Source organism: Ursus maritimus, unplaced genomic scaffold (genome assembly GCF_017311325.1).
Source record: "Ursus maritimus isolate PB19 unplaced genomic scaffold, ASM1731132v1 scaffold_7, whole genome shotgun sequence".
Taxonomy (NCBI): Eukaryota; Metazoa; Chordata; class Mammalia; order Carnivora; family Ursidae; genus Ursus; species Ursus maritimus.
This window is the reverse complement of record NW_024426885.1, coordinates 15,475,523-15,502,090: the sequence shown is the minus strand read 5'-3', so window position 1 is coordinate 15,502,090 and position 26,568 is coordinate 15,475,523. Positions and strand designations below refer to the sequence as shown.

General features: G+C 34.6%; 1 protein-coding gene across 1 annotated transcript in view; it reads left to right on the top strand.

Moving 5' to 3' along the window:
* Positions 1-26,568, top strand: part of ATRNL1 (attractin like 1) — a 756,768-nt gene that overhangs the window by 56,457 nt on the left and 673,743 nt on the right. The window contains exons 7-8 of the mRNA XM_040623807.1: positions 293-380; positions 7,577-7,832. Of these exons, the coding sequence (XP_040479741.1) occupies positions 293-380; positions 7,577-7,832 (344 nt within the window). The remainder of the gene's footprint in view (positions 1-292; positions 381-7,576; positions 7,833-26,568) is intronic.

Below are 26,568 nucleotides of genomic sequence, written 5' to 3'. Positions count from 1 at the left end.
TGGTTGAAATTGTTAAAGATAATTGAACAAATTAATTCTAGTAATAAATAGCCTAGTCAAATTAATGTATATTACACATTTAGGTGATTGAATTCTAATTTAGAGTAGGTATGTCTTGAATGAGTCTTTATTAAAAATTTCTAATATGGTACATAAAATTATGAGATTATTAGTTATAATTATTTTTGAATTTAATGAATATTTGAATATAAGTGAGGAAAGCATATGCAAATTAAAAAACCAAAAATGAATCTTAGCTTATAAAGCATTTTTCTTTTTTTTTTGCTTGTAGTTACAATTTGGAAAGTAGTATATGGAATGTAGGAAGTCTATCAAGGGGTCCTCTCCAGAGATATGGACACTCTCTTGCTTTATATCAGGTATGGATCATGCTTTTCAAATTCTAATCATTGGTGTTTTTTTTTTTTTTTGAGTTTACCTTTGAGGAAAAAAATACTAAATCTCAGTTTTATTTCAGGTACTTAATGAGAACAATAGATCATAGATCACAATAAGTTGAGATGTCACAAGCTCATATAATATTTTAGTAAAAAAATAGATCTTAGTCCAGTTTTCCATTGAACATAAGAAGAAATGGAGATTGAGTTTTTGTTCATGGCTCATAGCTTTATACCTAGTCATCAGGTTAATCAGTTTTTTTTTTAAAGATTTTATTTATTTATTTGAAAGAGAGAAAATGGGTCAGAGAGAGAGCAGCGGGAGGGATAGAAAGAGGGAGAAGCAGACTCCCCTTCTGAGCAGGGAACATGCTGTGGGGCTCAATCCCAGGACCCTGGGATCATGACCAGCTGAAGGCAGTTGCTTAACTGACTGAGCCACCCAGGTACCCCTTAGGTTAATCAGTTTTTAAAAATTATAGTAAAGTACACATAACATAAAATTTACCATTTTAACCATTTTTAAATGTAGTTTCAGTGACATTAAGTATATTCAAATTGTTGTATTACCATTACCACCATTATTTCCAGACCTTTTCTCATCTTACAAAAATGACGCTCTATACCCATTACACAGTAACTCCCCATCTCCTTCCCCAGCCCCTGGCAACTACCATTCTATTCTCTGTCTCTGTAATTTGACTACTCCAGGTACCTCATATAAGTGGAATCATACAGTATTTGTGTATTGACTGGCTTATTTCATTTAGCATAATGCCTGCAAGGTTCATCCATGTAGTATATGCTAGAATATTGTTCCCTCTATGGACTCTGGGAAACAAACTGAGGGCTTCAGAGGGGAGGGGGGTGGGGCATTGGGATAGGCAGGTGATGGATATTAAGGAGGGCATATATTGCATGGTGCGCTGGGTGTTATACGCAAGTAATGAATCATGGAACTTTACATCAAAAACTAGGGATGTACTGTATGGTGACTAACATAACATAATAAAAAATTATTATAAAAAAATAAATTCAAAGGACCCACAATTAAAAAAAAAATAAAATAAATAAAACGAGATACAACTCCACACCTGTTAGAATGGTGACAGTCCCGACCGCTGACAACAGCAAATGCTGGCCAGCATGTGGAGCAGCAGGAGTGTTAGCTGTCGCTGGGGCAGGGGTGCAGGAGGGAGCACAGGGCAGCCACTTGAGAAGACAACTTGGCAGCAGCTTAGGAAACTAAACCTCCTCTTGCAATAGGATCCAGCAATTATCCTCCTTGAAATTTCTCCCAAAAGGAGTTGAAAATGTATGTCCACACAAAACCTGCACGTGGATGCGGTAACAGCTTTATCCGTAACTGCCGAAGCTTGTATGTCATCACGGCGTCCTTCACTAGGTGTGGTCCATCCAGACCATGGCATATTACTCAGTGCTAAAAAGCCATGAGCTATCAAGCCATGAAGAGACACAGAGGAATCTTGTGTATGTCTAAGTGAAAGGAGCCCATCTGAAAAGCCATTGTATGACGAACTAAGGCATCCTGGGAAAGGCAAAACTATGGAATCAGTTAAAGGATCAGTGGTTGCCAGGGGGTCAGGTGGAGTAGGGATGAATTAGTGGAGGTCAGAGGATTTTCAGGGTAGTGAAAATACTCTGTATGGTACCGTGATGAGGTATACAGGTCACTCTACCCTTGTTCAAATCACAGAATGGCCAACACCAGGAGTGAATGCTAATGTCACCTTACACCTTTGAGTCATTATGATGTGTCAGTATGGGTTCATCAATTATAACACATGTACCATTCTAGGGGGATGTCAACAATGGGGGAAGCCATGCAAATGTGGGGTAGAAACTACATGGGAAATCTCTATACCTTCCCTTCAATTTCACTATGAAACTTAACATTCTTTAAAATAATTTCTTTTAAAACATTAAAGAACTGATCAAGACTTATGTAGGGTAATACCTCAAGTCCCCATTTCACTATGATCCTATACATATGTCAAGTTCTTAAATCAGGTATCCTAACAAGAGGCTTTAAATACAATGAAAATAAAGATAATTTTTTAAAAAATTAAGGTCCCTGATTATGTTACTACGTTTATCTAGGAACTTTGCATTTAAGAATCAACACTTTCATGAACCATTTTTTTTTCTAATTTGCTTTTTTCAGTTTTCACATTTTTAAAGCCTGAATAATATTCCATTGTATGGATATACCGATTTTGTTTATCCATTCATCCGTTGATAGACCCCTGGGTTGCTTTCATCTTTTTGACTCTTGTGAATGATGCTGTTGTGAACATGGGTATATAACTATCTATTTAAGTCTCTGCTCTACATTTTTTGGGTAGATAGCTAGAAGAGGAGTTGCTGGACTATATCATAATTCTATTTTTAATTTTTTGAGGAATTGCCATATTGTTTTCCATAGCAGATGCACCATTTTACATTTTCATCAGCAGCACACAGAGTTCTAATTCTGCCACACTCTTGTCAACAGTTGTTGTTTCCTGTTTTTTTTTTTTTCTTCAGTAATAGCCACAATTTTACATTCCTACCAGTAGTGCACAAGGGTTCTTATTCCTCCACTTCTTTGTTAACACTTGTTATTTTTGTTTTGTTTTTGTTTTTTTATAATAGTCACCTTGTGTGAAATGGTATCTCATTGTCGTTTTGATTTGCTTTTCTTTAATGATTAGTAATGTTGAACATCTTTTCAAGTGCTAATTGGCTATTTGTATGCCTCCTCTAAAGAAACATTCAAGTCTTTTGCCCTTTTTAAAAATCAGGTTGTCTCTTTGTTGAGTTGTGAAGGTTCTTTATATATTCTAGATATTAACCCCTTATCAGATATATGATTTGCAAATATTTTCTCCCATTCTGTGGGCTGCCTTTTCACTCTGTTGATATGTTCTTTGATGCACAAAAGTTTTTAATTTTGGCATAGTCCAATTTATCTATTTTTTTTCTTTTGTTCTCTGGCTTTTGGTGTCATATCCAAGAAATCATTGCCAAATCCAATGTTATAAAGACCTTTCCCTATGTTTTCTTTTAAGAGTTTTAAAGTTTTAGCTTTTATATTTAGGTCTTTAATCCAGTTTGAGTTAATTTTTTTGTTTATGGTGCAGGGTAAGGTTTCACTTTCATTTTTTTGCATGTAGATGTTTTGTTTTCCCAGCACCATCTGTTGAAAAGACTGTCTTTTCTTCATTGAATGGTTTTGGTGTTCTTTTTGAAAATCATTTCACCACATGTGTGAGGGTTTATATCTGGGCTCTCTGTTCTTTTGATCTGTGTCTGTGTACCAGTACCAGTATGACACACTTTTGATTATTGTAGTTTTTTTTTTTTAAAGATTTTATTTATTTATTTGACATGGAGAGAGACAGCCAGCGAGAGAGGGAACACAAGCAGAGGGAGTGGAGAGGAAGAAGTAGGCTCCCAGCAGAGCAGGGAGCCCGATGTGGGGCTCGATCCCAGAACCCTGGGATCACCCCCTGAGCCCAAGGAAGACGCTTAATGACTGAACCACCCAGGCGCCCCTGATTATTATAGTTTTTTTTTTTTTAAAGATTTTATTTATTTATTTGACAGAGATAGAGACAGGCAGCGAGAGAGGGAACACAAGCAGGGGGAGTGGGAGAGGAAGAAGCAGGCTCATAGCGGAGGAGCCTGATGTGGGGCTTGATCCCAGAATGCCGGGATCACGCCCTGAGCCGAAGGCAGACACTTAAGGACTGTGCCACCCAGGCGCCCGATATAGTTTTGTAATAAATTTTGAAATGAGGAAGTAGGAGACTTCCAGCTTTGATCTTGTTTTTCAAGTTTGTTTTGCCTATTCAGGGTCACTTAAGAGTCCATATGAATTTTAGGCTAGATTTTTCTGTTTCTCCAATAATGTCATTGAGATTTTGATAGGAATTGTACTGTACTCAGTTACTCTTGTGTAATTCATGAATTTAGTATGATTACAATGATAGGCTACTTAACTGGCTTTTATTTTGAATCAACAAAGATTCATATATTTTGTGGTCTGTGACTAGACCCTTCAAATAAAAACTTACATATTTTCTGTGCTTATTTAAGAAAATTTGGAAAATACAGGAACAATGTAAAGAATAAACTTCAACTCTTTTTTCTATACATATGCATGTTTTAAAGATTAAAAAAAACCTCTCTCTGTATATATGTTTGTGTATATATAAATGCTTTCTTTCTTGGTTTTTAGTCTTAGTGTTTTGATTTATTGCATTTTTTTGGTAACAGCTTTTGAGATGTAATTGACATACCATACAGTTCACTCATCTAAAGTGTGTGTTTGGAATGGTTTTTAGTTAGAGTTGTGCAACAATCTTTTCAGATTTGTATAAAATCACAGTTGTATAATCCATTTTAGAACATTTTCATTACCTCACAAAGAAACTTGTACCCTTTATTACTCCAAACCTCCTCATCCTCCCAGCTTTAAGCAATCATGAATTTACTTCCTGTCTCTATAGATTTGTCTGTTCTGGACATTTCATATAAATGAAATTATGTACTATATGGTTTGTGACTAGCATGTTGTAGCATGTATTGAGATTTCATTTTTATGGCTAAATAATCTATTATGGGTATATTACATTTGCTTTATCCATTTCTCAGTTGATGGGCATTTGAGTTGTTTTCACCTTTTGGCTATTATGATAATGCTGCTGTGAACATTCGTGTATGTTTTTGTGTGGACATGTGCTTATATTTCTCTTGGGTATATAAGTAGGATTGAAATCGCTGGGTCAAATGGTAACTCTATATTTAACTTTTTGAGGAACTGCCAGACTGTTTTCCAGAGTAGCTGCATCATTTTACATTTCTACCAGCCATATATGAAGTTTCCAGTTATTCGACATCCTTGCCAACACTGGTTATTTGATATCCGTTTGATTATAGCCATCCCTGGTGAAGTGGTATCACATTTTGTTTTGATTTGCATTTCCCTGTTGACTAATGATGTGAGTCATCTTTTCATGTGCTTATTGCCTATTTGTATTTTCTTTGGAGAAATGTGTCTATTCAAGTCCTCTTCTCAGTTTATATTTTTAAATTTATTTTTATTTTATATGTTTTGAAGATTTTGTTTATTTATTTGAGAGACAGAGCTTGAGTGGTGGGGAGGGGAGGGGCAGAGGGAAAGGAGGAAACAGACTCCCTGCTGAGCAGGAGCCTGAGGGGGTATGTGGGAGGCGGGGAGGGCTGGATCCCAGGGTCTTGGGATCATGACCTAAGCTGAAGGCAGATGCTTTACTGACTGAGCCCCGCAGGTACTCCCCCTTCCCATTTTTTAATTGGGTTATTGTCTTTTTACTCTTGAGAAGTAGGAGTTATTTATGTATTCTAGATATGAGTCCCTTATCAGATACATGGTTTACAAATATTTTTTTTCCCATTCTGTGAACTTTCTTGATAGTGTCTTTTGAAGCACAAAAGTTTTTTAATTTTGATGAAATCCAGTTTATTATTGTTTTTCTTTTGTTGCTTGTGTTTTGGTGTCATTTAAGAATCCTTTGCCAAATCCAGTGTTATGAAGGTTTACCTCATGTTTCTTTCAAGAATTTTATAGTTTGGCTCTTATATTTAGGTCTTTGATCCATTTTGAGTTAAGTTCTGTACATGGTATGCAGTAAGGGTTTAAGTTCATTCTTTTGCATGTTGACTGTCTAGTTTTCTTTATACCATTTATTGAAGAGGCTATTCTTTTTCCCCTGAATAGTCTTTGCTCTCTTGTGAAGTGGCAGTTGGCCCTAGATATATGGATTTATTTCTGGACTCTCAGTTCTATTGATTTATATGCCTGTAGTATTTTTGATTATTTTTGATTATTTTGATTATTTTTCCTTTATAGTAAGTTTTGAAATCGAATAGTGTGAGTCCTCCAATTACATTCTTCTTTTTCAAGATTGTTTAGATATTCTTGGTTCTTTGCAATTCCATGTGAATTTTGGAACCAACTTGTCAATTTCTACAAAGAAGCTCTCCAAGAGATTGCCTTGAATCTGTAGATCAATTTGGAGACTACTACCATCTTAACTATATTAAGTCGTTTGACCTGTGAACACGGGATGTCTTTCTGTTCATTCAGATCTTTTAAAATTTCTTTCAACAATGCTTTGTAGCTTTCAGAGTTAAAGTTTGTAATTTCTTTTGTTAAATTTATTTCTAAGTATCATTTTCTTTTTGATGCTTTTGTGAATGGAATTGTTTACTTAGTTTCATTTTTGGATTGTTTATTTTAAGTGTATAGAAATATAATAGTTTTTTTATACATTGATTTTGTATTCTGCAATGTTACTGAATTCAGTTATTAGATCTAATTGTCTTTTATATTTCTTAGGATTGTCTATGTACAAGTTCATATCATCTATGGCTAGAAAAATATTACTTATTTTCCAATCTGGATGCCTTTCTTCAGTTTTTGCTTTTTTGCTTTGACTAAAACTTCCAATACAATGTTGAACATAAGTGGTAAAAGTGGGCATCTTTGTCTTGTTCCTGATCTTAATGGGAAAGCATCAGTCTTTCACTGTTAAGTGTAATATTAGCTGTGTGTTTTTCTTAGGTGCTCTTTATTAGGTTGATGGAATTCCTTTCTATTCCAAGGGTAGTGATGATGTATGTCATTTATGTATTACTCATTTCAGTCATATGTAATTGAAATTCTTTGTATAATTTATAAGTGTTATAAAGTATCTGCCCATAGCCGTGAAAAATGGTAATATAAATGTACTCCACATAGTGTACCAATGTGGTCTACCTTTTTGGTGGACAGTGCTTGATGAAAAAAGTGAATGAGAATAGCACAAAGTAGTACACATAGATGGTAAAATTTAAGTGTAAGAAGTAGGGACTCAACAACTAAGATAATTAAAAACGTGGTCAATTTAACTATATTAATATAGCTGTTTTAAATAAAGTCTCTTAAAGTAGCTTTTTGAAAGCATGGATTTTTTTCCCCTTCTTGTAAGTAAAAGCATTAATTCCCATTTGACTTTCTATAAATAAAAACTATGCCTTATGCATGTTGTGAGTGATTACTAGAGTTTAACATTTAAATTAAACCTTTATTTTTAATTATATTGCTAAGATATAACTATTTTGCTATTAATATATGTTTTTTTAATTTACAGGAAAACATCTTTATGTATGGAGGCAGAGTTGAAACAAATGATGGCAATGTCACAGATGAATTATGGATTTTTAACATACATAGTCAGTCATGGAGTACAAAGACTCCTACTGTTCTTGGACATGGTCAGCAGTATGCTGTGGAGGGACATTCAGCACACATTATGGAGTTGGATAGTAGAGATGTTGTCATGATCATAATATTTGGATATTCTGCAATATATGGTTATACGAGCAGCATACAGGAATACCATATCTGTGAGTTACTTTGAAAATTAGCTATATACTCTTTTCTTTATTAGTTGAGAATATTTTTATCTTTAATAAAATCTTCATATGAATTTAGTCAGATGATGAGTTATTTGAAATCAGAAGTATGAGCTAAGAATTAATACTTTTTGATATAAACCTTTTGATTTTGTGTTAGGTTTTGTCCTTTAATATTTATCTTCTTAGCTAAAAGTGGGGAAATGTTACATACCAGTTACACATTTTTCAAGAATTGAGAATATTTATGAATATGAGAAATTCCAACAGATGGTGCTATTTCTTTGGATTTTACTTACGAACCAAGAATTGAAACTAACCTAGTCTCTTTACTATGCTCTCCATGATTGCAGGATTTTCATTTTTCAGGGTTCTGTTTCTAATCTCACTGTAAGATCTCTATATGTGTATTATTCTTTTAAAGTAAGCTTCCTGAAGATAGTCTGTTGGCTTTTTTAAGAGATTAGTATCTGGTGGGTGAAGGTGACTGATATGATCCGATCTGCATATGACTTTTTGTACTATACTCTTCTTTGTTTTTCTGGTACTTTTTCTTTTTTTTGAATTCTTTATGACATTTTCAAACACAAGATTTTTAAAAAAATTTGTCTACACATACCATATGGTCCCTATTTAGATTGAAGACCATATTCTATTTCTGACTCTGGCCAGTATTATCTCAAGTTTTTGGCTCCTTTGTGTACAGACAGCTATATCCAACTCTTTAGAGTCCTTGTGTAGTCTTAATGAGCAATCTCACTTGCAGAGCAGCAAGAGAGTCCTTGATGTGCTCAGAAGGCTCCCTTTCTACCCCTGCAGTCCTTTCAAGTGATCAGTTTTCTTTTCAAAATCCCCGTTGCAGCTGAGTGGAAAGTGGGATATGTATTCTTCTTACTTCTTATTGCCATTTTACACTATTTCCATTCTTCCTCCTTAAAAGCACTCACCTTTGAATCTTACATCATTAGACTGTGTCATCTATTACTTCTTGACTCTTCTATTGCCCTCAGATATTCCTTGAAAAATATACCTTCTGGTTCACTATCATTCTGTCCCACAGAATACATTATATTAAAATACATTACAAAACAATATATTAGGCAAATATTTTTCTGATTTCACTATCCCCTAAATAGTTCTTCTTCTACTTGGATTCTTATTTATTTATTATATTTTTTAAATCTCTCTTCAGGGATCTTGTTTTCCATCCTATTTGAGTCACTCTCTCCCGTTGTCATACTGTTGACCTTGTGTACCTCAGTGAATCCCATAATTTCCATTTCGGATATCTTACTCTTTGAGTGCCACTGATCTTTCCAGCTTACTTCTTCTAGTACCCCAACTCTGACAGTTCACCAGCCTTCCTAGAGGTGTAAGTCCATTGGGCCTCCTATCAGTTTTTCACTATCACTCCCTTATCTGTACTTCTAACTTTACCCAGCGTGAAGTTCATAATCAGCAGTCTTTCCTCCAACTCTCCCATGTTGACCATTTCATGCATTTTCCTCTCTTCAAATTTCCAGCACTTCTTTCTCCATGATTACTCTCAGCTGATGACCTTATTTCTTATTTTACTAGGAAGACAGAACAAATCTAAAGAGAACTCCTGCTGATGGGAGCATTTTGGAGTGTAATGGTTAATTAGCAATGCTGCATTGAATAAACTGCTGTGTACACACATTATTGCTGTAACATACTCATGGTGGCATTGAAGCAAGTGTGGCTATCATTGCATTTTTTAGATGGGCCCAAGAGTTGTTTAAGCAACAGTTAGAAATTTTCTGTGTAGAAAGGTTGTTTTGTTTTTTGATTTTGTTTTTAATTTTTGGTTTTATTATGGTGTTCAGGGAATGTTGTAGGTATTATTTCTATTTTTGTAATTTATTGAGAATTCTTTGTGGACCAATTTTCATATTTTATAGACACTTGAAAAGGAGGTAAATCTTGTAACATCAAGATATGGCAATTGATATATATATCTATATATATGTATCTATCTATCTATATATACGTATATATATATCTATATATACGTATATATATATATACGTATATATATGGCTACACACACACACACACACACACACACATCTAACGAATCTTCTTTGTTGGTCAGTTTAGATATTCTATTCTTTCCTTACTCTTCTTTTTTGTACTTTATCAGTCATGCTTTGCAAATTGAATTAAAGTCTAAAAATGTTAGTTTATTTTTGCCTAGTTTTTCTTGTATATTCTGGAATTTATACTTTTTTAAAGTTGCTATTATGAATATTCATAACTGTTATATCTTTATTGCAAGTTGTATCTTTTAATATTATAAATTGCTTGCTTAATGTTTTTGACTTGATTTCTACCTTGTCTGATATTTAATATTATGGCTCTTGCTTTCTGTGGGAAGGGGTTCAGTATTTTTCTGGTATTCTTTTGCCCTTCCCTTCATTGTTAACCTTTCAGAATTACTTTGTTTTAAATGTATCTCTTGTGTACAAAAAAGAATTGGATTTTGCTTCATGATTCCATCTGGTTTTTGTATATTTTGTGTCACTCTGTTGTCTTCTTGTTTTTAATTATGGCTGTTCTTACATTTCTTACATTTAGAGAGAGAAGGCCTTTTTGTGGGAAGGAGCATGGTAGTTTTTGAGATCTGCTACCATTAGGCTTCTTCCACACTCCTGTTTCTCATCTTCTTTTCTGCATTCTGGTGGCATCTTCTATGTGACTCTCTTGGTTTCACTTGCTTTTTTGCGTATTCACACCTTATTTGGAATTTGTAGTTTTTTAAAAGTTCCTAGTTTCTCTGGATATTTAATTTTCTTTTTTTTTTCACATTACCTTCATGTTTTCTTTATTGTTTTATATGTCTTCTCTGAGGAAAATGGGAAGATTCAGAATTAAACTATCACCACGCTTGTGATTGAACCAGAGGTTTTGGACTTTTGAAGTTTTAAAAAAAATGAAGTCTAAAGTTAACTAGTACTTTTACTCTTTGATCAACCTCCAATTCACAGGCTACTGTTTTCCGCTGCTTTAATTCATCTTGTTTTGTTTTAAGTACATTTGACCGTATTATCAATATTTTATACTAAAGGTCACAGTCTTTTCTGTAAAGGGCCAGATAGTAAATATTTTAAGTTTTGTGGGCCATGTGGTCTTTGTCATAACTAGTCAGCTCTGCTGGGATAGCATGAAAGCAGCCACAGATAATACATACACAATTGAGCACAGCTTTGTTCCAGATTGGGCTCCCTTGGGTCTAAGATTCCTGCTCTAGAGAGAAAGTGTGCTTCTGGGGGCCTAGCAACCTTGGTCTAAATTAAATTAAAATTTTGGCATGTGGTTTTTGGGACCTTAGATGTAGGGTGAATTCATACTCGCAGTGGCATGATGTCTACTCTATGACCAAAGTTTCCAAGGGAAGCTCTTTTTTCCTTCCACATAGGACGAAGGCTGAAATAGACATTTTCTGCCTGCCTCTGCAGAGCAGATTAAAACAAAACAAAACATTTTTCATTGAGGGTATAACCCTGACTTTATGTAGAAGCTCTCTCATTCTGTACTTACATGGGCTCACAGTTAGAATTGGCCATTAAAACCAAATTTCTAGGTTACCTGCTTAGTACATGTCTTCCCTACTCTGCCTCCCAACTGAATATAGTTAACAGTTCACAGAGTACATTACTGTTTTCATATTTCCCTTTATTGAGCAGTAGTTTCATTCAGTTATGAGACGTGGTAGTGATTACACTTTCCAGGGATAGCTAGGAAGGCACAGCAGTTTTATTCTAATCTATGAATGGTAAATGTTGATATAGGTTGTTCACTGATAATTCATTGGCTGGTAGGTTTTTGTTTTCATTTGGAATAATTTGATTATATAATTTCAGTTGTAGTTTTGGTAAAATTTTAACTATTTCTTAAAGTTCTTTTGGTTTATTCTATAAAAACAATACTATTTACAAGTAAATTTATCCACAGTATTTTTGGTTTTACTTTTGTCTTATTATTTGCACTGCTTGTCAGATACCCTTGTGAATGTAGTATAAGATAGATATGGGAGGAATACATAGTTTATGAGTTTTGTAAGAATAAAAGATGAATTATGAGCAGTTTTCAAATTCTGTGAATTAAGTATAAAGTAAAACTCATCAACTTTTCTGTAAATTATATCTTAATAATAATAATAAAATTAACTTATTACTTTATTTACTCCTGTGCATTTTGAACCCACTGCTTATTGAAAGTATGTGGTATTGAAAAATAATCAAAGTACTTTAAAAGTACTTACAAATGAAAGAATACAAAAACAATGGGCAAATATAGTTTAAAGATGTTAGAATAATTAAGTTCTATAGATCACAGAAAAGTGCTTCTTTAGGGAATGATATTATATTAAGTAGGGCTGCTTTGAACATAATAGGATAATTTATCATCTTAGTTGTAAGTGAATACTTTTTCCACAGAAAGAGTGTGTGTGTGTGTATATGTGTGTGTGTGTGTGTATATATATATATATATATTCCTGTCTTAGTGGGAATTACTACACTGTGATGTCAGTTTCGCCTCCGTTTTCCTGACTGATTTTAATGGCATCATGTACCCAAATGTAGGTTAGTTTTACTTTGACCATCCTTACATGTTTAAAGCTTCTAGACAACTAAGGAAAAAAAAATGTTTTTGTATTAAAGAAGGGACTGTCTCTTTAACCAGCACTGTGGTGAGGGTAACTGAAAAGAAAGCTGACATTAAGCAGAGTAATTCATGAAAACAGGGTATTTTGCTAGATAAAAATTTACTCAGAAATATATGCTAAAGATATTGATCTCATCATTATGTAGAAATTTTAAAAACAGAGAAAAAACTCCCAGTTAACAAATGAACCTTTTAATAATATTGCAAATCATTCTCAGGTATTTCTGTTTATGCATTTAGTACAATGACTCTTAGTTGAGATTTTTGTAATATAATTTAGAACAAAGTGACCGTTTAGTTAACTTATCTTTAATTATCTTAATTGGAGAATTAGAGATTAGCATTAAAAAAATCTAAGATAGTAGAGAATATTTTTTTTTACTGCTGGGATTCTAGGTATTGTCATTGCTATTTTATGAGTTTTAGAGTTTTGTTGAGCTAAGGAATACCTCCTAAACATCGGGTTGACTTTGTAGCTTATAGGAGCACATTTTGGTTCTACCTGGTTTCAGACATATGCAGTAATGCATATCAATAAATGATGAGTCAGGTATTTTCCCTTACCTTTGCAGAACTTATTTTGAGCAGGGTGATACAGACAATGAAAAATAAATACAATACATATGCATGCTGTATGATGTGTTAGAAGATAGTGAGTTTTATAAAAATAGAGCAAGGTAAGGGGATGAGAGTGCTGAGGGTGGGAGGTGGTTACAAAACAGGAAGGAGACGGTAGATCTCACTGAAAAGATGAGTTTTGAGCAAAGAGTTAAAGGATGTGAAGGAGTTTGCTATGTGACGATCTGGTGGAAGAGTGTTCGCTGGAAGTGGGAGCAGCTGTGTCAAGGCAAGAACATGACGAGCATGTACAAGGAACAGTAAAGAGTGTGGAGAAGAGAGGATGGAAAGTAAAAATGAATAGATGAGGTTAGAGAAGTAATAAGGAAGCAAGATTATTGGGTTTCTGAGTTGCCTTTTTTTTTTTCTTTACTGAATTAAATGGAAAGACCTTGCAAGATTTTGAGCAGAGCAGTGACATAATTTTTAAATGCATCATTTTGTCTGTGTTGAAAATAAACTCTAGGAAGGAAAGAACAGTAGCAAGGAGGCCAGTTAGGGAGTTCTTACAGTAATCTGGACAGTGAGGGTGGTAATATTAGAGATGATGAGAATTAGTTTCTCATCAACATCTATATGTTTTAAAAGTAGAACCAATAGTATTTGCTGAGGGTTTGGATGTAGAGTCTGAGATAAAAGAGAGGAGTCAAGGACGATTTCAAGGTTTTTGGTCTGAGCAGTTGAAAAGATGAAGTTGCTATACTGAACATAGAAGATTCTGAAGCAGGTTTGACGTGAAGGTGGTTTGAAGGTCAGGAGTTTAGTTTGGATATGTTATATGTGAGCTATCTGGTAGATATTAAAGTAGACTAGAGAGAGATCTGGGCTGGAGATTTAAATTTGGGAACTCTAGGACATGGAAAGCACCTAAAGCCATGAGACTGGATCTGATCACTAAGGAAATGGGTGTAGATAAAAAGAAGGAAAGGGTTGGGTCCCATGGTGTTCCATAAGAGGAGAAGAAGATAAACAAGGAAGAGTAGTGTTGTGAACTAGAAGCCAAGTGAAGAAAGCTTATTACACAGAAAAGTAATTAATTGTGCCAAATGCTTCTCTGCTGATGGCTCAAGGAAAATGATTAAAAAAAAAAATTTTTTTTTTAAGAGAGATAGCACCCATGCACACACACACACATGCATGTGGGGGGGGGGATGGGCAGAGGGAAAGGGAGTGAGAGAATCTTAAGCAGGCCCTACACCAACCATGAGCCTGTTGCAGGACTCGATCTCATAGCCCTGATATCATGACCTGAGCTGAAATCAAGATGCTTAACTGATTGAGCCACCCAGGTACCCCTCAAGGAAAATGACATCTAAGGATTGGCTATTGAATTTAGTACCGTACGGGTGATTGGTGATCTTGGCAAGAACGCTTTTTGTATAGTGGGGAAGGGTGGTAAAAGCCTGAGTGGACTGGATTTAGAAGGGAGGGAGAGCAGAATTGGAAACAATAGGCAAGATCAATTCTTTCAAGAAAATTTGCTTGTAAAGGGGAGCAAAGAAGGTAGCAGTAGCTGGCAGGAAATACAGGATCTTTTTAAACTTGGGTTTTCCCAGAAGCAGACCATGAAACAAGGATTCAGGTGAAAGAATTTTATTGGAAAATGCAGGTAACACTATTTGAGGAGTTGAGAAGTAATGCCAGCATGAGAAGGTGGCCATGAAGGGATCCACTAATAAAGCTAACAACCACGGGAGTGATGGAGCTTAAAATGACCCAGGCTTCAGATTAACACTTCATCTTTGAAATTTCCTTCTTTAACTTTTAAACTTCTTGTGAGTTGATGAATCCTGTGGGCTATATCTCCAAAATCAATCCATTCTTTAGCTGAAGACATGTTTCATGCATTGTGGTGTGATTTATATGAAAATGTGTATAGATGTATAAGAACAGAATACTTGAGAAAATAGCTTATGTGGGACACACACAAGTAGGTCTGGCAGGGAATTTTCCATGAAGGCGCCCTAGAGTACAACTTCTAAAAGTGCTGTATGGCTTTTGTGCTTAGGAGTGACAGTAGTCAACGAGCTTCATGTGCAGAATTATTGGAACAATCAGGAAAATGTATAATAAAGAGATCAGCTTGCAGTAAAGGCTCCCCAACCTTTTGTTTAATTAACAAAGTAAAGGTGGCCTTCATAATTGTATAATGGTGAAAAGACTCTTGTTAATTCAGAGCTACATTTGTTGCATTTTTCATTTTTTGGAAGTGATTTAATTTTCCTCCAAATTCCTGTATCTCTTTGTTTATAAATGAATATGACACATATACTGCTTTATATAGGTATTCTTTTGTACTTATATTCTTCTTCTGAGAAGTTAACTTTAGAGCAGCCTCTCTGAATGTGTACTTTCTAGTAAAGTGCTGAGTAGTAAATGCTTGGTTGATAAATATCTGGGTGAATGCATAGGGTTTTGAGTACGTATTCTTTAAAAGTTGAACCTGTATATTTCCTTAGTGTTGTTTAAAGTACATTAGCCAAGTTTTAAAAATTGTACACTGTACCTATTATTCTTTTTCTAGTGGTGACTCAAAAAGTATTGTGCTTGGTATTCTCCATGTGTCTGTCCATATCCACCCTTCACCATTTCTGCCCGGCTCCCACGCCCTCTAGCTTTCATTGGGGGCACACAGTAGATCAGAGGGTGGGAGAGGAGTGAGATTGAGGTGTTTTATTTCCCCCAGTCCCTCCCTGCTAGGTCATCTTGGGTGAGGTTGGTTGCTGTACTGAAGGCTAGACTGTCAGGTGTCTTTATCCATACAGCTACTCTCTAAGAGTTCTGGAAACTATTCCCTCCTCTTGCTCTTTTACGGCTAAAGGATAGTAAAGACTTCCTGCTGTGTTAGTTCCAGGAGATTGCCCTGGCCATGGTTTTATAAATAGTTTTTTTTATTAGACTCCTTATAATTACTCATTTTTGGTATATCCTCTGTTTCCTCTCAAGACCCTGGTGATTGCAGCTACTGTTGGTTCTTTAGAGATTCAAATATAACTGTTTATCTAAATGATCCTTTATAGGTATTTAGGCATTAGTATCCTAGAGGGTGGGAGAAAGAAGTGTTTCACAAGAGGACTTCATCCTTTATTAGTGGAGAAAGATGTCAGCAGAAATATAAACCTTTTGAAATAGCATGGAGCTAGGTCCTTTGGTCCATTTCTACTACTGTTATTCTTGAATTAAAATTTCATACTATGTGGTCCTTCGTAGCATTTTATTTTCTCTGAATGTTGAAGGTTGTTATATTTACTTAACATTTTTAAGAGCATTAGCTATTCTAGTTTTTTCAATAAGCAACACTCTTACGTGCCTACATATTGCTTTCTATTTTATTTAATTAAAAATTATTTGGGGGAGAGAGTGCGAGTGTGCAAGTGGGGGGAAGGGAGGAACAGAGGGAGAGGGACAAGCAGACTCTGCACTGAGTGCAGAGCCTGACAAGGGGCTCGATCCCAGGATCCTGAGACCATGATCTGAGCTGAAACCAAGAGTTGGATGCTCAACTGATTGAGCCACCAAGGCATCCCAGCTTTCTATTTATTTTTAAAAAATAACCACTTGTTGGTTTATTATTATGTTTACTCAAACTCAACTTTATTTGGTTATTATGTCATCAGTGTAGAAGTAACCATGTCTTACTAGCAAAAGCACCCCCAAAAGTATATTTGATAAGAGGATATTTATGAAAAAATGTAACCATTTATTGTGGTCCTTTATGTTTTCTCCTTATAATCATATTCATTAAAATAATTGTTAGATTTAAAAAAAAAGTTTTTTGCCTCTCTACTATTCTAAAGTCTAGAATTTCTTATGGATTTGTTTTTCAAAAATAGCTTTTAATACATGTATGCTTATATTGCAATATTGTTTTGTTTAGTTGGTTTTGAGTTTTATAAAAAGGAAATAATTTATACAGTTTTCTGAGGCTTTTTTCTATTTCATTCACTATATTACTAAGATTCATCTATGTTATGTATTACTGTACTTACTCCTTTGCATTACTGTGTTTCATTATATGACTGTACCACAATTCCTTTATCCATTCTCCTGTTCATGAGCTCTTGGGTTGGGTACTTGGTTAAATTCACCCAGAGGAGCAATTTTGAGACGTCTTGATAAAAATATTATATTTTAAAAGATAAAAAATCCTTAGGATTTTCAGGCAGAAAGATAAAATATCTTACAAGGGTAAGAGATTAGCTTAGTATTGAATTTCTCAAAAGCAACATACAAATCAAGGCAACCAAGGAGCAAATTTTTTCAAGAAACGCAAGAAAAGAAGTATAGGTTAAGGGTTTTATATCTTACCAAACTGTCCTTCAAGTGTCAAGGTTATAGAAAAAACAGTTTGAACATGTAAAAACTCAGGTAATTCCGTGTATATGTGCCCTTACCTGAGCAATCTAGTAGAGTAGAAATGTGCAGACTGTTTTGTAGAGGTGTAGAAAGTAAATAACTTAGGCTTTGTAGGCCACAGAGTCGTTATTGTCATTACTCAGTTCTGTTGTTGAGTCTGTACACATGCAGTGGTATAAAATACATAAATGAATGAGTATGGCTGTGTTCCAATAAAGCTTGATTTACAGAAACAGTTGGTGGGGTGGATTTGGCCTATGGACTGTAATTTGTCCACCCCTCTCCTAAGAATAAGTGTCATCTAACAAAGAGACGAATGGGAACCCTTCAGGTAGAAGACTGGTAGAGGTGTGTATTTAATTTTAGAGCTAAGACTAGAACAAGGGTAGAGATGTCAGTAGACAACTGGTATGCAGATATTATGTGTTCCTTCTAAGTAGAAAGAATGCAACTAAAAATGGGAGAGGGGTGAGAGAAAAAGCAGAAAAGGAGCCTGGATTCTTGCATAGGTAATTGGTAGGAGTCAAAGGATGCCACTTAACTCTTTATAACATAAAGGTCAATTGGTTCCAGTTTTAGTTTTTTGAGCAGGCCTAACATTCTGTGAAGACTGATATTTCATAAATCTCATTCTTTCTTAGAAGTCTTTCAAAGAATAAAGAGAACATTTACTTAAAAATATAGAATAAAATATTCTATCTGCAATTACAGATGGATCTATTGGATGCTTTTACAAATCTAAGATACACTGTAGGATATTAGTGTTTATTTTTATTATGTTTTAAAACACTTTGCTATTTCATCTTCCTAGAAATTAATTTATTGCTCATCAGTTATTACCAACCAATGCTAAAAAAAATTAAAATAACAAGAAAACAAGTTACTTAGGAGGGTGATACCAGAATAAAATATATGGTCACTTTCAGTTTTCCTATTGCAGTGCCCAGAGTATTTTATTAGATTTAAAGAAGGCATAAAAGAAGACTGGAGGCACCATCACTGTAGCCTGCTCTTAGCTCTTATTGAACACAGTAATTGGATTCAATGAGATAGCAGGGGTTGTGATCTTAATGCCAGAGAAAGTAGAATTCAGAGCACTGAAACATTGTATGAGTCAAGAATACCTTATTGTATTAAAATCCACAATTCACCATGAAGATACAATATATAATAGAAGAGTATCTATGTACCAAATAACCCAGCAACCAGCTATTTAAAACAGAAACTGCAGTGCTACAAAGAGAAATAGCAGCAATGTCTTTACAAACCATTTCAAGTGTTGCTTTGTACATGACAAGACAGAAAATAAGAGAAGGTTAATAGATCTAAACAACATCATCAGGCAGTGTTAATACATATCAACACAACCTGATTATGGACAAAGTACCTGTGGACTTCTTAAGTATGCCTGGAAAACTCACAAAAAGTGAGTAGATTACATATTAGGGTATAAAGAAAAAGTCAGATTCCCCCAAAATGAAGATAGTAAATAAAACCTTTAGGGTAGATACAAGCTTAAGTTACAAAATTGCTAAAAAATAATGACTGGAAAAGCAATACATATAAGAATCTATCAGATAAGTTTAAAGCACTTATCAGAAGAATATTTATAACATTAAATAGCTATATTAATATGAATGAAAATAGATGAACCACATTCCCAACTCAAAAAGCAAGAAATAGAACAAACTACACACACAATCCTAGAAGTGCTAGGAAGCAAATAATAAAAATAACATCTGAAATTATTGATGTAAGAACAGAAAGACAATAAATCAACTTAATAGATTATATTTCTGTTTTTTAAAAAATATTAAAATAGATAAGCCTCTAGCTCATTTAATCAAGAAATAAGGGAGGAACACAAATATACAAAATAAATGATAAGGGGAAAATAATATTGGTAAAGAGGAAATTTAAAAAAAATGAGACTACTTTGTACATCTATGCAAATAAATTTGAAAATTTAGAAGAAATGGATAATTTCTTAGAAAATATCAATTTTCTAAAATTGAACCCAGTAGAGATAGAAAGTTTATATAGATGAGTTTCCACAGAACAAAATGGAGAAAGCACCAGGCCTAGATGATGTTATACGTTAACGTTAGCAATGCTTGTAAATTCTTTAGAGAATAAAAATGGAAGGAAAACTTACAAATTTATTTTAGAAAGCAAGTATAACATTGCCACCTACAGTTGTCTCAGAGATAGGAGATTATAGACCTGTATGATTCAAAATTGAGTTAGCATGCTTTCCCTTAAATATCACCACAAAAATCTTAAATAAAATGACCAAACTTTTAACACATACCAAAAATATACCATGATCAAATAGAATATATAACTGGGATTCCAAAGATGATTCAATATTAAGAAATACATTAATAAAATTCACTATGTTTGTAGGTCTAGGGAGACCATGCTAACAAAGCCCATTCCGAGTTAAAATGCTTGAAAAATTGGAATGGATATTTGAACACAGTAAGTGTATCTATGTCAATCCAAAAGCCAGCGTCTTATATGGGGAATGAGGCATTTGTGTGAAGGTTAGGATCAAAACAAAGATGCCCACAATCTCCATTACTACTTGACATTTTTCTGAAGGTAGTAGAGGAAACAATTAGAGGAGTAGGACTTTGATAAAGAGAACTTAAGCTATTTGCAGGTGATACAGAATTCCTGGAAAACCTTACACAATAGTAGGACTAACTGAAACAATAAAACGATAAAAGAACTCAGCAAGGCAACAGGATATAAAATTAATATGCAAAAAGGGCGCCTGGGTAGTACCGTCAGTTCAACATCCAACTCTTGGTTTTGGTTCAAGTTGTGATCTCAGGGTGGTGAGATCGAGCCCCATGTTGGGCTCTGCTCAGCAGGAGTCTGCTTAAAAGACTCTCTCTGCCCCCCCAATAAAGCTTTTAAAAATTAATATGCAAAAATCAATATCCTTCCTATATACAGTAGGCAATTAGAAGACATAGGAGAAAAACACCTTTAGGATAGCTGCAGTGAAGCTAAATCACTCAGGTATAAATCAAACAAGAAATTTTCAAATCTTTTTAAAGAAAACTATAAACCATTCCTGAAAGTCACAAATGTAGGGGAAAAAAACCCACCTAAATATATAACAAAAATACATTATCAATTCCATTTGAAGGAATTTATGCTTCAGTCTTATTTCTGGAAATACAAAAACACTTTTTTTTTGGTATGGACAGTTCATTGTAACTATTTAGAAACTACTTCAATTGCAAACGTAAGAGTGGTTGATAAAGCATGGTACATCCATATTAGTGAAGCACTATGCAGTTGTAGAAAAGAATGAAGAACTCTTGGATGTCGTATGGAGTGATTTACAAGATATATTAAGTGACCGAGTGCAAAATAGAATATGTAACATACTATTTTTTGTATAAGAAAGTACAGGAAATCAGGAAATACTCTTCTGCCTGCTTAATGAGCAAAAATGAACACTGGAACGATAAACTAGAAGATAGTGATGGTGGCTACTTACAAAAGATGGTGGAGAATAGTGTGGAAATTAAGTGTTTTTCCCTTAAATAGTTTTGAGTTTTAGAAGCATATTAATGATCTACATATAAAAAGATCAACAAGGAAAGGAAGAAAACGCTAGAACAATGCAAGCGGAAACAAACTCAACCATGTTTCAAACGAATAACAAATCACATGGGAAGAGGGAGAAAATGAGTAACTCACATACTGTTTTAACACACACAGTATTTGGTTACATGTCCTCAGTTGAGGTGGATGTGGGGAAGAATGCAAACACGTTTTTTAAGTTTCTTTTTTGAAGGTTTTGGCGAAGCAATTCTACATTATTTTGGGTATATTGACAGATTGAAAAAATGAGTAAATTTGTTGTTGGGAGCTAAAATTCTCAACGTGGAAGATAGGAGATACAAATATGAGATGGTGAAGGCAAGGAAGAATCTTGTCTGATGGATTGGAATTGGAGGTATCCGTGTGAGCTTGTGATTAGGTAGGTCGGTAGGTAGGTAGTAAGTAGACAGACATAAATAGGCAGGCAGGCCCATAGTTACAGGTGTAGATTCTTTCGAAAGGGCCTAGAAGCTAAGACACCCCAGTAGTAGTGAGCTCAATGATCACCCATGTTGCCAGATCTAGTTTCAATTAACATTCCCAAGAAAAGAAAGCAGGGCTCCTTGGAGAGATAGCTGATTCTAGGGCTGTAGCAGGAAAAGTAAGGATGAATCTCGTATATCTTTTTATATCAAATTAAGGAAGTGTTCAAGAAAATGATGGGTCCTGTCAAAAGCACAGAGGAATCGGCTTAAAGGGTGTTCCTTTGGTAAAATCTGGAATAGTCTGAACATCGAAATAATTTAGGAAAGTAGTAAGTTATAAACTTGAAACAGCAGGAATCTGTGAGCTTATACTGATAATGGACAGACTGACAGACAAATTGAGGAGGGGGGGAAAACTTTCTTACACAGAATACTGACGGGCATTGCTGGAGTTGGAATATTGCAATAATTGTAGTAAAAATTGGTTTGGGAAAGAGTCATCAGTAGGTGTTAAATCTACAGGGGCGGGGACAGATTTTTTGATGAGATGGGCATGGTATTTAAATGTCTTTCTCACAGAGTGTTTATAGGGTACAGCAAAAAATAGTACCTTTGTCTGGGTGATCAAAATTCACATCACAAACCATGGGAAATTGTACGTTGTGTGTCTCTGGATGTGATAGCCACTGCAAGAAACAGCACTTAGAGCAGGGTTTGGCAAACTATCTGTACTTCAGACAGTAAATATTGTGGGCTTTGTAGATTACACAGCCTCTGTTTCATCATCATCAGCCACTGAAATTTGAAAGCATGCCATGGATAATATGTAAATGAATAAATATGCCCGTGTGCCCAAAAGTATTTATTTACAAAAATGAGCCAGCGGCTAGATTTGGTCTATGGCACACAGGTTTCCTACTCAGTATTCTGAGTGGGACTGCAAACCTAAATCTAATCAGTAAGCAATTTCATACAAACCTCAAATGAGAAACTTTCTGTTTAAAAAGGCAAAGGGATTTATTCTTCAAAAATGTCAGTGTTGAGGCTCCTGGGTGGCTCAGTCGGTTAAGCCTCCAATTCTTGATTTTGGCCCAGGTCATGATCTCAGGGTCCTGGGATCAAGCCCCACGTGGGGCTGCTCACTCAGCGAGGAGTTGGCTGGAGATTCTCTCTCCCTCTCCATCTGCCCCTCCACCCCTGTGCTCCCTCCTTCTCTCTAAAATAAATAAATAAATCTTTTAAAAAAATGTCAATGTCATGGGAAACAAACAAAGACTGAAAAATTGTTCCAGATTAAAGGAGTCTTAAGAAACATGACCACTGAACATGGTAGGTGATCCCTGACTGTATTTCTATACTGGATGAAAAAATGCTATGAAGGACATTATTTGCCCAGTTTACAAACTAAAATATTTATGTGTATTAAAGCATTCTATAAATGTTAAATTTCTTGACATTAATAGCTGTAATATGATTGGTTATATAAAAAGAAAGTCTGTTCTTAAAATATACACCATAATATATAAAAATGATGTATACAGTTATTGTGCTTGTGTGTGCCCTCATGCGTGTGTGTGTGGGGGGGGGGAGAGGGAGAAGGAGAAATAATAAAATGGAGCAAAGTACTAACAATGAATCTGAGAAATGGGTATCTGGGAATTCTTCGACTACTCCTGCAACTCGTTTGAACCTTTGAAATAATTTCCAAATAAAATGCTAAAAAATAGATTACAGGAAGTAGATGTATGTTTTTTATATTTGTTTATATAGGATATATATTTGAACTGAACATTATAAGGAATTCCTGTGAACTTCCTCTGGCAGTAAAGGAAACGTCAGTTTGTCCTTTCTGTTATACTTTGAATTAGGGCTTTTAGGGAATCTGTAAATCTCAGAGGGGACTTATGTGGATGGTTTTACTAACTTGGACCATAAAGCTCTTCTGGGTTAGTCCTGAGGGAAATTTATTTCACTTTAGGTTAGCAATACCTCATAAACTTTCTAAGAATCTCAATGTGAATCTCAAGGTTAGTATAATATTAATGTTTTGCTTTAGTATTTTTCATGCTTTTAGAATTTGGAAGGTGTAGTTGGGAAGCCAGTATTAATGCTATTTTGTCTTAACTTTTTTCCTTTTGATTTAAAAACCATTAGATATGATATTTTAAGGGAGGTTTTTTTTCCTCTGTAAGTGTAGTGATATGTGACTTTCTCTTCAGCTCTTAACATCACGTGTTTTTCAGAATTTGGTGGTGGATTTCAAGTGTAAATTGGACATTGCTTTTCAGCAAACTAGTGTTAAAAATATAGTTCTATAGAACAGATGTATTAGGTGGTGAAAATTGGTAATTTTTAATAGAGTAAATCTCCCCTTTAAAAAAATTCAATCATAGGAATCATAAAACGCATACTTTTACTGTCTTAAATTAGGCTTGGGATTTGATATGGAATTTCATTTGTGAAGAACTTTTCAGGACTAATTAGGTAAAGTACAATAGTTTCAATGTAATAAATAAAATTTTGCCTTAATAAATTTTTCAGTCTGTATGACAAAGGCTGCTGTTCAGATTATATACGTTTTCATATTTTCTAAATGTTTCAGAAAATTTCACAATAAAAGACTTCAGTTTTGGTAAGTGAAATTACTATATTATATGTTTTTAAAACTGCTCATAAGCTATATGAATATGACATATTTAAAATATGCATTGGTTATATTAAAAAAATTTCACTACATATGTGTTCAGGATTCAGAAAATTCTGGTCTTTCTCTGTTTAACATTCTTTCATTGATGGAGATCTTAGTCCCTAACAAGGCAGCTGCTGCATTATTGTGTATATTTAAAAAATTCTGTTTATATTTAGAAGAAATATGCATCTCTTGTAAATTTGTACTTGATTTTTCATGACTATATAGAACTGTACAAGTGCAAAGAAACTCATGCTTCCGCATATTGGCTCTACAAAAATTCTGAGATCTCTGATTTCCACTTGCCTTCTATTCTTTAGACAAGCATCTCTAACTCCTTTCGTCTTCAGTCAACAGGGCTTACTTTCATAGATTTTTGTTAATGCCTTACATTAACACAAATGTTAATGATTTTAAGAATATCTTGTAATAATGATAATAGCAGCTAACATTTATTTGCTAAGGACTTACTCTGTGCTAGGTGGTGTTGTAAGTACTTCATGCATGTTAACTCAAAGTGAACATGTAAATATAAGCTATTCTTATACCATTTTATAGGCAAGGAAACTGACGCACAGATGTCTCACAAGTGGCCATGGTCACCCAGCTAGCAAATGGGAAGATCAAGATTATATAAATATAAGATATACATTATCTTCGTTGACCTTTTGTTATCTTTATCACCCTCTCTGGACAAACCATACTTTGTAATAACCTATTCAGACTTAACAGGGTTTAACAGAGTGTGGTGTGTCATCTAATGTGAGACCATTACTTTCCCTTGTTCTAGATAATATTTTCTTTTATACTGATGTTACTGTGATGATTGACAGCCTAAAGAAAGCAAAACTTCTTACTTAGTTCATTAGTTTTTGTTTTTTATATAATTGCTGTGAAGGGAGGTATACTCTATCCTATACTTGTTTCATTTTGGAAACTGATTGAAGGGCTTGACATTTATTATTAAAAGAGTTTCAGCCCATTATTGCTATAGGTTCATGATTCTGGCATCTAAAGACTTAGTTACCTCGTCCTTTTATTGGATCAATGGTCATTTAATACAACTTTGCCTTCATCCTAGGAATTGACGAAAAATGTTCAAGAATGAACTATTGACAATAAAAAAAATGGAAAATCTATAGATTAAAAGAGATTTAATAGACATGTCAGAATATCAGACAACTGTAATGTATGGATCTCATTTAGATCCTGATTCCAACAACTTAAAAAAAAGCTTACAAAATAATTAGAACTTTGAGGGCGCCTGGGTGGCTCAGTCGTTAAGCGTCTGCCTTCGGCTCAGGGCGTGATCCTGGCGTTCTGGGATCCAGCCCCACTTCGGGCTCCTCCACGGGGAGCCTGTTCTTCCTCTCCCACTCCCCCTGCTTGTGTTCCCTCTCTCGCTGGCTGTCTCTTTCTCTGTCAAATAAATAAATAAAATCTTTAATAAAAAAAAATAATTAGAAATTTGAACACTGGAAACTTCATGATATTAGATTATTACTAATTGTCTGGTATGTATGTATGTATGTATTTTTTGAGAATGTTTGTGCAGACCTCTAGGGTTTTTTTTTTTTTTTTTTTTTTTTAAGATTTTATTTATTTATTTAACAGAGACAGAGACAGCCAGTGAGAGAGGGAACACAAGCAGGGGAGTGGGAGAGGAAGAAGCAGGCTCCTAGCAGAGGAGCCTGATGTGGGGCTCGAACCCAGAACGCTGGGATCACGCCCTGAGCCGAAGGCAGACGCTTAACCGCTGTGCCACCCAGGCGCCCCAGACCTCTAGGGTTTTGGAACAAAGCTGTAATCTCTTCTACAGATAACTTTTTGAGAAACAGTTTCTGTTTTGCTAGACTTGCTGCTTATTATATGAGTAGAATTCTTTTTTCTGTTGTCTGGAAGACTTTTGGTTGTTAATACTTTTCCCAAAAATGTTTGGTAGAAATTGGCTAAGCCATCTAGGTTTGGAGTTTTCTTTGTGGCAAAGTTTTGAAATTACGGATTCAATTAATCTAATTGTTATACAGCTACTCAAGTTTTTTCTCCCTGTCAGAGTTGGCATGTGATCATTTTTTCAGAATTTGTCCATTTTATTTAAATTTTCAAGTGTATTGACCTAAAGTTCTTCATAATATGCTATTAGTGAGGTTTAGAATATTTTATAGCTATGCTCCCTTTAGGTTCCTAATATTGGCTTATTTGGACCTTATTGTCTTGAGCAGATTCTCCAGAAGATTTTAAGTATTAATACTTTTCAAAGTACCGACTTTGGGAGTTACTGATTTTTTTTTATATATTCATTTGTCTATTTATTTAATTCTTATTT